The sequence below is a fragment of the Anomaloglossus baeobatrachus genome, chromosome 7 (assembly GCF_048569485.1).
Source record: "Anomaloglossus baeobatrachus isolate aAnoBae1 chromosome 7, aAnoBae1.hap1, whole genome shotgun sequence".
In the NCBI taxonomy this organism is placed as follows: Eukaryota; Metazoa; Chordata; class Amphibia; order Anura; family Aromobatidae; genus Anomaloglossus; species Anomaloglossus baeobatrachus.
The window spans coordinates 61,404,385-61,419,384 of NC_134359.1; the positions used below are offsets into that span (position 1 = coordinate 61,404,385).

Below are 15,000 nucleotides of genomic sequence, written 5' to 3' on the forward strand. Positions count from 1 at the left end.
TGAAAAAGTATTCAAGCTGTAGTGCGGCGTATCCGGTTTTAATAATCTTGGACAAGGCACTGAAACAAGAAAGCAAGCGATGAGTTATAGCGGTGCGAGAGAGGGACGGCGCAACTTAAGAACTGGATCTTACAAAAACCTTAAGGAGTCCCGGCTAACGTTAAATTAATCCCGTGTGTTATTTTTTATTTATTTATTTTTTTTAAAAAACACCTAAAATGTATTTCTCTTGCTTCCATCACTTGGTGGCTGTTTATATTAAAACATCAAAAAACACCACTATTTTATTTCTTTGCATAAGCTTCCCATGACGAAAGAATTTTTGGGCTGATTGTCGCCCTGTAAAAGTACCCCCCCATTTACTCCCCCCTTACCACCCCGACCGTCCTATGCTATAATTAAAAACCCTGCACTCGGGTGACAGATGACAGTTAAAAACTTAATTTAAAATAAATCTTTTCAACTCTGTCGCATGATAAAGAAAGGAGAAGATTCCCTCTTTATAATGGTAATTACTCTGTCATTTATTATTCTATCAGTGCAAGCAATTAAATTACAGCAAGGAAATAGTTGATAATAAAGTGTAGGGAAAATGAATGCTAATTAACCTTTGTGTCACTTTCTCTTCCAGATACTTCTGCTTCTCCTCATCACTCATGTCTTGCAGATTCAGTTCCAAGGCCCCACTAAAAGGAATGACCAAGGCCCCTGGGTCATGCTTGTCCACCCACTCCTTAATTTTTATCAACCTGTAGACAAAAGAGGGCACAACATTATCTTGTAGTGCATGCATGACGGTGCCACATTCATTATTATCAAGTAGCACATACATATTCATAAGAATCACGCGGCTTTATGATGCCACTTTCTTGTGTATTGCTTTCCAAGGTCAAGACATTTACCGGTTGTGATTGCTTCAGGTGTACTCCACTAATATTTCACTCTTATCTGCTTTTACTTTGGACCTTTTTTTTTTGTGCGTGAAGTATTAATATTTGAAAATGGTAAAAAAAACCCCCACAACCCACAAAGTTGGGCTCTGTTCACTTTTACTTTTTTCTGCAGTCTCGGGAAAAAAGACAGAAATCACGACGGAACGCCACAAACCTATAGTAAGTCAATTGGGCACCGGTAAAATTTGCTGTGCAACTGATCTGTCCAGATTGCCACTTCTACATGGTGGCCACAATGGCGGTGTGATCACAGTCCTAGGGCTTGTGCGCAAACTGCTTTTGTTTCTTCAGTGAAAGCACCACCTTCCGGCAGAAAAACGCATAAAAAAGCATGCATTTTTTCTGTGCTTTCGCCTTTGCGTTTTTTTTAACATTGTTAATGGCAATAACGTAGAAAAGAAGTGACATGCTGTTTCTTTTTTTCTGCAACAAAAACTGCAGGCAAAAAAAGAAGCAACGTGCGCACAGCTTTTTGGATTGGTCATAGACTTTACTGGGGAAGGTCATATATGCAGTTTAGGACCACAAACTGCACCAAAAAAGCAAAAGAAGCAACGTGCGCACAGCTTTTTGGATTTCCCATAGACTTTACTGGGGAAGGTCATATATGCAGCTTAGGACCACAAACTGCACCTAAAAGGCAGAAAAAATGCAACAAAAAAAGCAGTGTGCGCACAAGGCCGTAGGCCTCTTTCAAATGTCTGTGTTTCTAGTACATGTGGCATCCATTTTTAAGGATACCCATTATAGCCTATGGTGTTGCTCACATCCGTGTTTTACTTGGTCCGCTTTTTCCGGCAGCATGGAAGGGCCAATACAAGTCTGTGGGTCCATGAAAAACACGTAGAGCCCAAGGATGGCTTCCATGTTTAACATTACAAAGGATAGGAGAAGCTTTGAAATTTCTTTAGCAATCCATGAAAAACACGGATAACACATGTATGGTAAAAAGGGACATATGGATGCAAAACACTGATGACCCCGGTACCATTTTTTCACGTGTGGCTTTTATACGGACAAGGAGGCCTTAGGCCAGTTTCGCAATTCCGACACAGTCTAACTGCAAAGTCTAAACTGCCTGCTGGTCTCTTGTCTGGGACACAATAGCCTCATAGATACCAACGGCCGCTACGGGCAATGGAGTCCAACCCTGGACCATAAATGTTGGAAGTTTCCAACTAGCCGAATAATTTTAAGAGGTAAAAAGGTAGGAAACATCTGGTCCCATTTGGGGACAGTTTTCCCCCTAGAAATAGAAGGGCCTCACAAAACCACATGGTAATCAATCTTCTGGGGTTTTGCATGTTCCAGAAACTGCAGATACGGTAATTTATCAAATAAAAAATAACTGGGTTAATGTAGGCCATCTTTAAAAATGGGTTCAACAGTAGAGATGATGCCTCACAATCAGGGGCACAATAGTAACTTTTGGCTCGACAGCCGCATACAGAAAGCTGCTGAGCCCAAATTGTGAATTAATTCACCACCACAAAGCAAAGACAACTGTTAGTATTGCTTAAAGGGGATGTCCAGAATTAGAAAAAAAAATATTTTATATTTATATAAAAATATATATAAAATATATATATTTTTATTTTTTTTTAAACAGGTTCAGCACCATTACTCTTCTCTGAGGGTTGTGTGTTTAATTGCAGCCTATTCCTCTATAAGTAAAGGGTGCTTAAAGGGGTTTTATAGTCTCAGAAAACTTGGACGCAGTTTGTTAAAAAAAAAAAAAAAAAGTCCTGTACTCACCCTCCCCAGGTCCAGTGCAAAGTGCTGCTTCCAGTGTCTGTTACTGTCTGCTGCTTACATCAACAGCGCTGCAGCCAATAACTGAGCTAAGTTGTCCTGCTCGAGTTAATGTGACGAGCCAATGAGATCACAGAATGGTTGCAGCACCATCGACATTATGTCAGTGCTGTAGATAACAGACGTTGAAAGCAGTGGTGGACCAGGGGATGGTGCGTAAAGCAAAGTGTTTTCTTTAAATAAAATACAGAATGGGGGACAGGGGTTTCTGAAACTGTAAAACCACTAACTGACACAGATCATGAACAGGTGCTAGTTATGGAAAATAGCATGTCCTTATTATGACATACCCCTATTAAAGGCTCATAGATATTGGCTCTAGCAAATTACTAAAGTAAGGCTGATTGCACAGGGTGCGTTTTTATAGCATTTTTGAGTGCACCTTTGTCACAAAACTGTCCGCAGGGGCATGCTTATATGCTAATGGAACCAACTGGTAAGGGGAACTAACACCCAGGGCACTAGTCCCCTCGCTCATTAGCATACGGTAAAAGATCTTTAGAAATACTTTTTCTAAAGATCTCTTTATTTATGCTACTAGATACAGGGATGGTTAGGCAGTGATTAGCAATATGCACCCAGAACTGCTCGTGATTCTGGGTGCATATTGGACCTGACGGGTCCTTTTTGCAGTATTTTTCTACCCCAGAATGCATGAAAAACGCATGCAAAAAATGCATAAAAATGCACAAAAAAGCTGCAAAAATTAAGCATTTGTACTGTCAAGAGATGCATAAATGGTGCAGAAATGTCTGCAACCAAATACTCAACATGCTACATTGCTTAATACTATAAAATAATAGAAAAAAAAAAAAATAGACTACGAAAATGAATACAAACGAATACTAGCACACTACATTGTCTCCACTATTAGGCAGAGACCATCTGAGTTTCCGCCCACTACAAGTCTCGTACAGATGTGTATGACTCCTTTCGCAGATGCATACATATTTCATCTCACGCATATATAAAAGAAACAATAGAATTTAGAAATTACAGAAGCGGCGCCACTAAACGTCTCATTTTGAACAATACAATAACTGGGGTTTGATCGCAAGCTAAGCTGCTGCAGCTACTGGAGGTTAATGAAATAATATATAACTTGGGCTTAGCAAAAGCTCAGATTTCTGCTAAAGAAAACAGAAATTTGCATACATTATCTCCGACGGAATCTCGCTTTATATATATATCATTTGTAATGATAATTGAAGAACAAGGTTTCAGAGCTGCACTTATGTCACTGTTTACACACCACACAATTTACATTCCTGATCACATGAATCCACATGTCCTCCGCTACTGGCGATGAGCATTTCTGATCAACACGAGTAATAAACCTATGTTATACTGTGCGGACATTATATACTTACTATACAGTGTGTCCACCCATATCCTGTTCACCGCCATTAACTTGAGAACGGCGGCAGCTATAGGCATAGAAGCATAGAAGTGGTGTCTAGGTATAGTAAAATAGCCATGCTCTAAACAATGAAACCACCTATAGCGCCACCTGGTGGAAAACAACGGAGTTAGCATTTTTATCTCGAAAACGGAATGAGATAGAGAAAAAAGTGAATTACAAAGTTATAGGGCATCATCATTTCAATACGATTCGACACCTTGCATACAGAAATGCTATGATTAGAACGTGTAAAACTCACAAGGCTGCGGACGTGGAGCGATACCTCATGGAGACCTTGCTACAAGTCATTGGGTATGGTGGCTGCATGGAGTGGCCTCCACGCTCACCTGACCCCATTGGACTTTTTTCTGTGAGGTCACATCAAACAGCAGGTGTATGCGACCCCTCCACCAACATTGCAGGACCTACGACGATGTATTACAGATGCTTGTGCAAACGTGTCACCTACCATATTGCACAACGTGCAGCAAGATACAGTATGCTGTGCAGAGTCCAGATGTGCATTGCAGCTGACGGGGGCCACTTTGAGCATCAATGTTAAATGAGCGCCATATGCGTGACCATCATTCAATGTTTTGGTGGGGGGTCATGGGTTTCATATCATAGCATTTCTGTATGCAAGGTGTCGATTCGTATTGAATTGATGATGCCCTATAATTTTGTAATTCCCTTTTTTCTCTATCTCGTTCCGTTTTTGAGATAAAAATGCTAACTCCGTTGTTTTCCACCAGGTGGCGCTGTAGGTGGTTTCATTGCGTAGCGCATGGCTACTTTACTATACCTAGACACCACTTCTATGCCTATAGCTGCGGCCGTTCTCAAGTTAATGGCAGTGGACAGGATATGGGTGGTGGACACACTATGTATGGTATAGACTTACTTCCTAACAGTCCCAATTTCTCCAGGACAGTCCCGCTAACAAAAGCGCAAAAAGCACGGTGTTTAGTCAAACCTTGCCCAAAGGTAGGAAGTCTTAGGTGGTCCTAGAAGTGAGGCTTTAAATGTTCTGATTTTGGCTACCGAAATGTTTGTAATTATGTATACCATGTGACCCCCAAAATAAGACAGGGTCTTGTATTATTTTTTGCTCTGAAATATTGCCCAGGACTTATATTCAGGAAATGTCTTATATTTTCCCATGAACAACTGGGAACAATCCACAATTATTCTTGAACAACATTTATTCAAATATAATTAGTCCTCACATTCTAGAACATCAACATTTTGTGTTAATCAGATTACTATTGCAAATGCACATTTTCTTATCTGATCTGCTATTCTCATGGTGCAGAGCCAGTCCTATAGTGGGGGTATATACTATATTTACAAAGATTTAAATTACCTGCTTACATTTATTATTCTCTATGTACTGTTAAGTATACCCCCAAAAGAAAGCAGACACCACATAAAAGAATTGCACTTACCAGACCCCAAACAATTAAAGTTAGTAAGTGAATGGGCTCTCACATACAAATCACCATCGCTGTCAGGTTCCCCTTCATTGCACAGTGGTTGGCTCCCCCTGGTGACTGGAAGCAGTGCAGCCGAAATAGCGAGGGATCTGACAACGATGCAGATCTCTGTGGGAGAGCCCATCCACCCCCGGCACTTGCCAACTGTAATGGTTTGGTGTAATTTGTTTCATGATCTAACCATGAATAGGAGCTATGCTGAAGTATCTGGCAACGGCTGCGGCACATAGAGTGGAGCAGTACAGAGTTTGCATCCGGTTGAGCTTACATCATCTGATCAGTGTTGGCGTCAGGTGTTGAACCCCCAATGCCATGATATTGATTACCTATCTGGATGATAGGTCATCAATATCTGGTGCCTTATAATTCATTTAATTCCAGTTTTCCAAATTTCTTGTATTATACTGTGATAGTTAAGGAAACAGGTCAACCGATTTAAGCTTTCCAAGCTACAACTGACAGGTTCCCTTTAACGTAGCACGGGATTCACATTGACAGTATATTGTTTGTATGACTTCTAATTAGACAACAATCTTGAAAAAAGGGAAATGTTAGAAAAAATCAATGACAATAGGAAAGACAAATTACCATAATTTAAGCTGGCGTCTATGAGAAATTAACCCTGGGGTGTGAAGTGTAAAGTTTCTTCTTGTGCAGAGTGCCCAGTTGGTTTAGGAAGACTTATAGGCCCTGCAATGCTCCCTGGGAATTTAAATATGCAAATAGCCACCTCAGAGAAGAAGAGGATAGGAACTCTAGTGCCAACAATCGCATGAAACATATCTAAAACTCAGTATCAACCCTTTAAAAGAGACCTTGCCACATATGAAGCCAAATCAGATGCTTTACTTAGAGACTTGTTTCGGGATATTTGCCCTCATCAGTGCAAAGCAGGAAAACTGCAGAGGCATTTGTAAAGTTTCTCCTTCTGGGAATGCTTATGTGAAATAGGAGCTGGGATTATAATATAGGCTTTAAGAATGCAGATCTCCCAATATCTACATTTGTTTATTATTTCCCAAAAATATACCTGATATTTTGGCAGGAAAACGTTTTGAGCCTATTTTAGCCAAAATTCTACAATAGGCATAAAAGTCTTGTTCTCAGCGTAATGAAAACTGAATGCATATTTCAACCATCAGTAAATTAAAAAAAACCCAACAGATTTTACTTTCATGGTTTGAAAAAAAATAAATTAAAAAAATAATATATAATTGTATATGTATATATATATATATATATATATATATATATATATATATATATATACACACATACACATATATATTTATATATATATATATATATATATATTTTACATATATATATATATATATATATATATGTAAAATATATATATATATATATATATATGTGTATGTGTGTATATATATATATATATATATATATAAAATTATATTTTTGTTTTATGGCTTCTATGAAAACTGATGTTTTCTTTAGATTCTGTGGTGTCCGATTATCACAGTACATACCAGACTGTGGAATGAGGTAACAGTGAATCTGTCAGTGAGCTCATCTGACAGCTGGGCCTCTAAACCTTATGTCTTTTCACCCGAAGAGCCATTTAACCTGATATTTGACCAAATGAGATTGCCCCTTTGGTGTAGTCATGTATGCCACACAGGTGTCAATAGTCTTTAATGCAAGATAGAAACAAGATTAATAGTTTATCACAGCTGTGCCATGTTTATTTTACGAGGCCTACTCATTTGAATTATTTAATTGACCTATTACCAAAGCACATTTTAATTAATAGATCTTGGAATATGATAAGTTGCACATTTGGATGTGTTGATCAAAATGTTTCTGTGCTGAGATAACCTTATAAATGTTCCCCTGCTACGTGCGGTCTTACTTGCTATGTCCGACCGTCAAGAGCAGCTCCAGTCAATGGTTGGCACAAACTACAGTTCTTGTTCAGGGAAGACGCATAAAGTCATTTAAAGGGGTTTTCCCATGAACAAAGTTGATTTTAATCAATAGATCTTGTAATAATAATAATTTCCACAATTGGATGCAGTTAAAAAAAATGTTCCTGTGCTGAGATAATCTTATATATGTGTCCCTGCTGTGTACTGTGTAATGGCTGTGTCTGACCGTACAGGGACATGGTCTGATCATACCACATCTCCTGGGCAGGGGAGGATGCAAAAGAGTATACACACATTATAAGCACAGGATCACAAATTATTCTTTGTTTGAGGTAAAACATTTTTAAAAACCGGCAGGGAAATGTTTTACCTCACAGAAAGAATCAGCTGTGATACCGTGCTGTAATGTCTGTGTACTCTTTTGCATCCTCCCCTGCCCAGGAGCTGTGGTATGATCAGACCATGATCCTGTTCGGTCAGACACAGTCATTATGCAGCACATATCAGGGACACATATATAAGATTATCTCACCACAGGAACAATTTTTTAACCACATCCAGTTGTGGAAATTATTATTATTTCAAGATCTATTAATTAAAATTAACTTTATAAGTGGAAAATCCCCTTTAATATAAGTGAATATACAGATGACACAGCAGGGGCTGCTGCTTTCTGTGAGTAAAACATTTCCCTGCCTGTTTTATCACAGGAGCGAGTGTTTGTCACGTCTCAAGCTTTCTGAACTCATCATAAATCAACTTAGTGATGTAGGACTTTCAGCGGCAGTTGCTCTCATATGTGCATAAGTTGATTTATCATGAGGTTAGAGGGCTGAAATGTGACAGAAACACTCGCTCCTGTGACAAGACAAGAAGAGAAACGTGTTACCATAAACTAGAGCAGCTCTGCATGGTAGAACGGCAAACAACAGAACATAGCAGGGACACATATAGAAGATTATCTCAGCTCAGGAACATTATTTATTTATTTTTTTAAGGCATCCAATTGTGGAACTCATCAATCCAAGGTCTACTAACTAAAACGTACTTTGTTCGTGGGAAAAACTCCTTTAATGCAGGACAGTGGTTGTACATTATGGGCGAATAACCTATTTGATGTAAGTTATTTTATAATATACATACAGTATATATATTTTATATATATATATATATATATATATATATATATATATATATATATATAAAAATAAAAAAAATATATATAAAAATATATATATATATAAGAAAAAAAAAAAAAAATATATATATATATATACACACACACACACACACACACACACACATATATACATATATATATATATATATATATACATATACACACATATATACATATATAAATATATATACATACATATACACACATATATACATATATATATATATAATTTAAAGCAGATTACATAACAGGATATCTAGTTTTCATTTCTCTAGAGAAATATGACAGAAAACACAACTACACCAACCTAAACATCTTTTACTCTTAAGTGCTCCGGCGTTTAAGAAAAAAAAAAAAAATGTTTGAAAATGGGATGAGAGGACTAGACGTGGAGGTTTGTCCCCACTGGCTTCTATCCACTCATTCTTCTAGATTGACAGGTCTTTTCATAAGCACACATACTAAGATACCTGTCCAGTTAGCTGAGCGGGCGGGGAGAAGACATTGTAGACACACCTGCGCAACTGAGCAGAGTTTCAGAGTATAACCTAAGTTTGTAAAGCGGAATTAGGCAAGAATTATGCAACAGGTTCCCTTTAAAGGAATCCTGTCTCCAGGAATTTCTCTTATAAGCAGCTGCCACCACCCAGGTTGCGCTGTATAACATTATACTCCCCTGCGGGGCGGTCAGGTACAATAGGCGTCAATGGTTTTGGGACTGGCGCCTCCTCTCTTCCATCAGTGCTGTCATCCTTCTACGCTCTGTGTGGCTACATCACGTGTGCTACGCATGCTACATCATCCACAGAGGCCTCCATTGCGCTGCTGCACATGCAGACTTCTCTCTGCCCTGCTGCAGGCAGATCAAAGTATTGTAGTGCGCATGCTTTTCCTCATGGCTGTACTTTGCTCTGTCTTCAGCATGGCAGATCAAATTGCGCATGAGCAGGATTGCATTTGTGGCCTGTGTGGATGATGTAGGATGAGTCATCCACATGGAGCTGGGCAAGAGTAAGGCGATGGACAGAAGAGAGGAGGCTCCAGACCCGAGAGCAGTGACATCCATTGGACCGGACCTCCCCCTAGCTGAGTATAATAAAGGTGATTTTTACGTTATACACAGCGGCCAGGGCTCTTATATACAGTATTCTAGAATGCTTTGTATAAGGCTATGTGCCCACGCTGCGGAAAATGCGCGGATTTTGTCGCGGATTTCTCGCGGAAAAGCCGCGGATTTCCCGAAAATCTGCAGCTCAGGCACTTCCCAGCCATTTCTATGGCATTTTGGAAATGCTGTGCCCACGCTGCGGATTTTTCCGCAGCGGATTTCGTGCGGATTTTGATCCGGAAAAATCTGCAACATGTCAATTATTGTTGCGGATTTTCATCCGGATTTTGGCTTTAAAATTGGGGAGAAAAAAAAAAAATCAGCACGAAAATCCGCGGCAATTCCGCGGTAAATCCGCGGCAAAACCGCACCTTTGAAAAGGTGCGGATTTTGCGGGAAAGCTGCGGATTTTGATGCCGAAAAATCCGCAGCTACATTCTCCCGTGGACACAGAGCCTAAGGGCTCACTGGTGATGGCCGCAGCTAATGGGGGAAAAGCTGGTGACAGGTTCCCATTAAGAGGATATTTTATTAAAATACAGACGCAAAAAAAATTAATGGTAGGTTAAAATACACTCCTGAACACTAAAAGTGTAACACCAAGGAAAAGTCATAGAATTATTAAAATCACCAATGGATAGATATGCAAATGATAAAAAAAATAGGAACAAAATATAAAATAAAAGAAAAAAGAAAAAAACTTACCTAGTATGAGTGTCTCGTGCAGAACACCCCACACACACACCTTGGCTGCTATCAATGAGATTATTAATGGTTGTCTGAGGCACATATGGCTCTGTGCGCACGCTGCGTTTTTGGGTGCAGTTTTGGTCTCAAAACTACATGCACTTCCTTCCCTATCAAAGCCTATGAGATTTCATTTTTGCTGTCCGCACATTGCAGTTTTTTTTGGCTGCGTGGTGACCACTGCAGCATGTCAATTCTTTTTGCGTTTTGTCACCTATTGAATGCATTAGACAAAAACGCAGCAAAAAACGCAGCAAAAACTACACAAAAACGCATGCTTTTTTTTATGCGTTTTTGTGCGATTTTTTTTGGGGCCAAAAATACATCTTTGTGGTCAGAAAAAGATGCAGTGTGCGGACATAGCCTTATGCTGCCATAAATGAACTTGGGTTAAACCATCAAGATCCGCTGCTGGCAGCTCCTTTTACAATTACTATTCATTGATGTTCTAGAAGGGAAACAAGTCTGAAGACCCTGCAGGCCATGGGAGCACGTTTAGGCCACGGAGGCAGCTCACGGTAGCCCGAGTAACATGCGACCTGGCTTTTTCATATTTAAAAATATTTCTTTGTACTTTTTGGGGATTATCTGGTGATCGTGGGCCCAGGGCTGGTATGATGCACAATATATATGTATAATTACCAACAAAAAATGTTGCCATTATGTGATGCATGAACATTTGTTCCAAATATTAAGCAAGAATTGCTTTATAAAACGTAATATAATCCTGATTGTTGAAATCACTAAGTGTTCTTCTGAATATAAATCCACATAAAAAAAAAAAAAAAAGGCTTGCGTATCGGGCGCTAATACATTTCCCAATATACCGCCAATTGTAAATGAGCGCCACCAACTTACCGTGCACCTTCACCACACGCAAAATGTATCAGATTTGGTTCGGAACTGCTCGAATGGGGCTTTTTTCCTACTAAATTCTTGCTTTCCAGTCAGTGAAAGGGTTACATTTCCACGCCGCAGACGGCAAGCAGTGCGCTGCCATTTTAACAGGATTTCTGCTCAGTCCTTGGAGAGATTATTTGCATTCCTCGGGACCTCTATTGTGAAATTCAGATGAATAAAGACTTACAAATCATTTTTGTGCCGCCACTGAGAGACTGAGAGCCAGTGAATGCTCTATTGTACCTTAACTATAATTGGCAAGACAGGCAAAAACCTGACAGTGTAGAGAAGCACAAGCTTAATAACAAAGGAGAATATCTTAAAGTGTTGACAGATGATCTTCACAATGCAGAAGCAAAGCTGCTACATTCTGGCAGTAAATGAGCACAGAGGTGTAAAGGTTCCTGAAGTGACTGACATCGGACCAGCCATTTCTTCTCAGACGGAATATGGTTGGAAAGCGCTGTCTGCTGTTATACTGGTGACTTGTTCTTCCTATTCCATGTACAACACGTCGCCTAAACCGAATAAGACGGAACAAGCCGCATAGCAAACAAAAAGCCGGCGGTAATGTCATCACCGAATTCACCATAAAGGCAATATATGAGCGTATGGCACAAAAAAAAAAACAAGGCATATCCAACTCGGAGAAATTGGTGGAGGGGCAAAGATCTTATACAGGGTGAAGCACAGAATTCCTAAAATATCAGAATTCCGTTACTGATACTAGGCCCTTGTATACGCGAGTATCCCCATTACACCATGCTGTTAGTAACTAATAACGATTACAACCTGAGATTAACCCTAGAACGCATACCTGGGGCCTCGCAGGCCTGCTAGGTGACTTGTTTTCTATGGTTGCGCGTTCTAGGGTTAATTATCTGCGCTGATAACATGAACACACTGGGAGAAGGACTCATAAGCAGCATGTGCACATGTGGATTTTTTTCAGCACATTTTTCCATACCAAAAAACAGAGAGTTTCATACCCCTGAAGAAGCTGGTTATTCTACATGGCATCGTGGTAAGAAAGCGAAACGTACGTTGGGGTTTGATTTGGGGGGGTGTCACCATTCTCCCATTGAGCAGCATTTAATTTCCTTCAGAATGGACTTTGACACATGCAGTTTTTGCACTAATACTAACAGAGTTACATAGGATTAATATTGTCTTGCAACTCACCATTTTGTCCTGTGCTGTATTCTTTGGGGTTGTTTATATATATATATATATATATATGTGCACATGCACTTTATTATCAATATCTGCATTTGTATAATGTCCACCTTATCCCCCAATGTTTATCTTGCCGCAACCAAGAATTATATGTATTCACTGTCCTTTTGTTCAATTTTTGGGTCATATTTATGGACATAGTCTTTATGACTTTAACATATTAAATTGTACTTTTTAATCCAATAAAAATATTTGCATTTATACTCCTTGCCTTCCTGTTGTTTGCTAAAGTAAGAATGCTCCCAAAAGAGAAGTTTTAGTTTTTCATTTTTATCAATTAACAAAATACCAAGTGAATGTACAAGAGAGAAATTTAAGTCAAAGCAATAATTAGTGTGACTGGTTTTTGTCTCTAAAACATTATCAGTTTTTGAACACAGTTTTTGAAGGAACTCGGCAGGGAGTTTGTTCCAAACATCTTGGAGAACTGACCACAGATCTTCTGTGTATTTCATTTGTGCAAAATCATCCGTCAGTTTCTATAATCCCAGACAGACTCGATCATGCTGAGATTGTGGCTCTATCGAGGCTGTATCATCACTTTCAGAACTCTTTGTTCTCCTTTACCCTTAAGATAGTCCGTAATGCAATTAGCTGTATTTTGTGGGTCATTGTTCTGCTGTTGAATAAATTTGGAGCCAATCACATGCCTCCTTTATGGTATTGCATGATGGGTAAATAGCTGTCATTCTCAGCATTGAGGACACCAAAAAATGAGCAACACTGAGGACCGTAGACGAAGTGGTCGACCAAGGAAACAGTGGAGCAGATGAAAGACACATCATGCTTATTTCCCTTCGAAATGAAAAGTTGTCCAGCTGTGCCACCAGCTCAGAAATGGCAGAACCAGTGGGATTCAGCTACACCCACAAATTGAATGGAGATGTCAAGCTAGAAATGGTCTTCATGGAAGAATTGCGGCCAAAAACTAGACATTGGAAGAAGAATCAAGGCCAAGTGACTCAATAATGGGTGTCTGCAGGTAACGGTGAAGCTTCGTGGAGACTCCTTGCAAGTTTGAGGCTGCAGTTCAGCAAACGGAGTTGGGGATTTAGTCAGGATAAATGGTGTCCTGAATGCTGAGAACTACCTGCAGATATTTATCCATCTTGCAATACCATAAGGTAGGAGTCTAAGTGGCTCCAAACTTGTTCTGCAGCAGAAGAACAACCCCAAACCTACAGCCAGTGTCATTGACGACTATCTTTAGCATAAGAAGCACAAATAGTCCTGGAACTGATGATCCGGCCCCCGCAGAGCCCTGATGTCAGCATAGAGTCTGGGACTGCAGGAAGAGACAAAGACTTTAGCAAACCAACATGCACAGTTCTTTAACATATTTGCAACATCTTCCTTACCGAATCACTTCAAACACAGTGTACAAGTGTACCTAGAAAAAATGCTGCTGTTTTGAAACCAAAGGGCGGTCACACAAAATATTGATTTAATGCCGATTTATCATTTGTTCATTCATTTTGCAATTTGTTGATAAAAAAAAATAAAACTATTAACAATAAGAAAATAGTCTTAAGGCCCAGTTACACGTAACAATATATTGCTGGAGTCACGGATTCCGTGACGCACATCCGGCATCGTTCGCGACGTCGTTGTGTGTAACAGCTCCGAGCGATTGTTAACGATGGAAAATACTCACCTTATCGTCCATCGTTGACACGTCGTTCCCTTTCAAAAAATCGTTGATTGTTGAGGTCGCAGATTGTTCATCATTCCCGAAGCAACACACATCGCTACGTGTGACATCCCGGGAACGACAAACAACAGCTTACCTGCGGCCGCCGGCAATGAGGAAGGAAGGAGGTGGGTGGGATGTTACGGCCGCTCATCTCCGCCTCTGCGCTTCTATTGGGCGGCCGCTTAGTGACACCGCACAAACCGCCCCCTTAGAAAAGAGGCGGTTCGCCGGCCACAGCGACGTCGCTAGGCAGGTAAGTCCGTGTGACGGGTCCTAACAATGTTGTGCACCACGGGCAGCGATGTTGCTGTGACGCACAACCGACGGAGGCGGGTACGCTCGCTAGCGATATCGCTGCGTGTAACGGGGCCTTTACTTTGAAGAATTTTTTCAATACATGCCTACAACTTTTACCCAGTATTGTACATATACATTTATTGAAATGTGCTTTCTCTTGGCTTTGCTAAATGTCAAAAGGGGATAAAGCACAGCTCTTCAATTAGTAAATGTATAGCAGTTTGAAGGTTATGGGTACCTTTCTTCTGGGAAAAATATTTTATTAATTAAAAGGGGAGTGCTGAGTT

General features: G+C 39.9%; 1 protein-coding gene across 2 annotated transcripts in view; it reads right to left on the reverse strand.

The window, feature by feature from the left end:
- OLA1 (Obg like ATPase 1) overlaps positions 1 to 15,000 on the reverse strand; it is a 273,951-nt gene that overhangs the window by 23,613 nt on the left and 235,338 nt on the right. For both annotated transcript variants that reach the window (XM_075318875.1, XM_075318874.1), the window contains 2 exons: positions 609 to 749; positions 1 to 59 (listed from right to left, as the gene is read on the reverse strand). The exon at positions 1 to 59 is cut by the window's left edge and continues 38 nt beyond it. In XM_075318875.1, coding sequence (XP_075174990.1) covers positions 1 to 59; positions 609 to 749 — 200 coding nt within the window. The remainder of the gene's footprint in view (positions 60 to 608; positions 750 to 15,000) is intronic.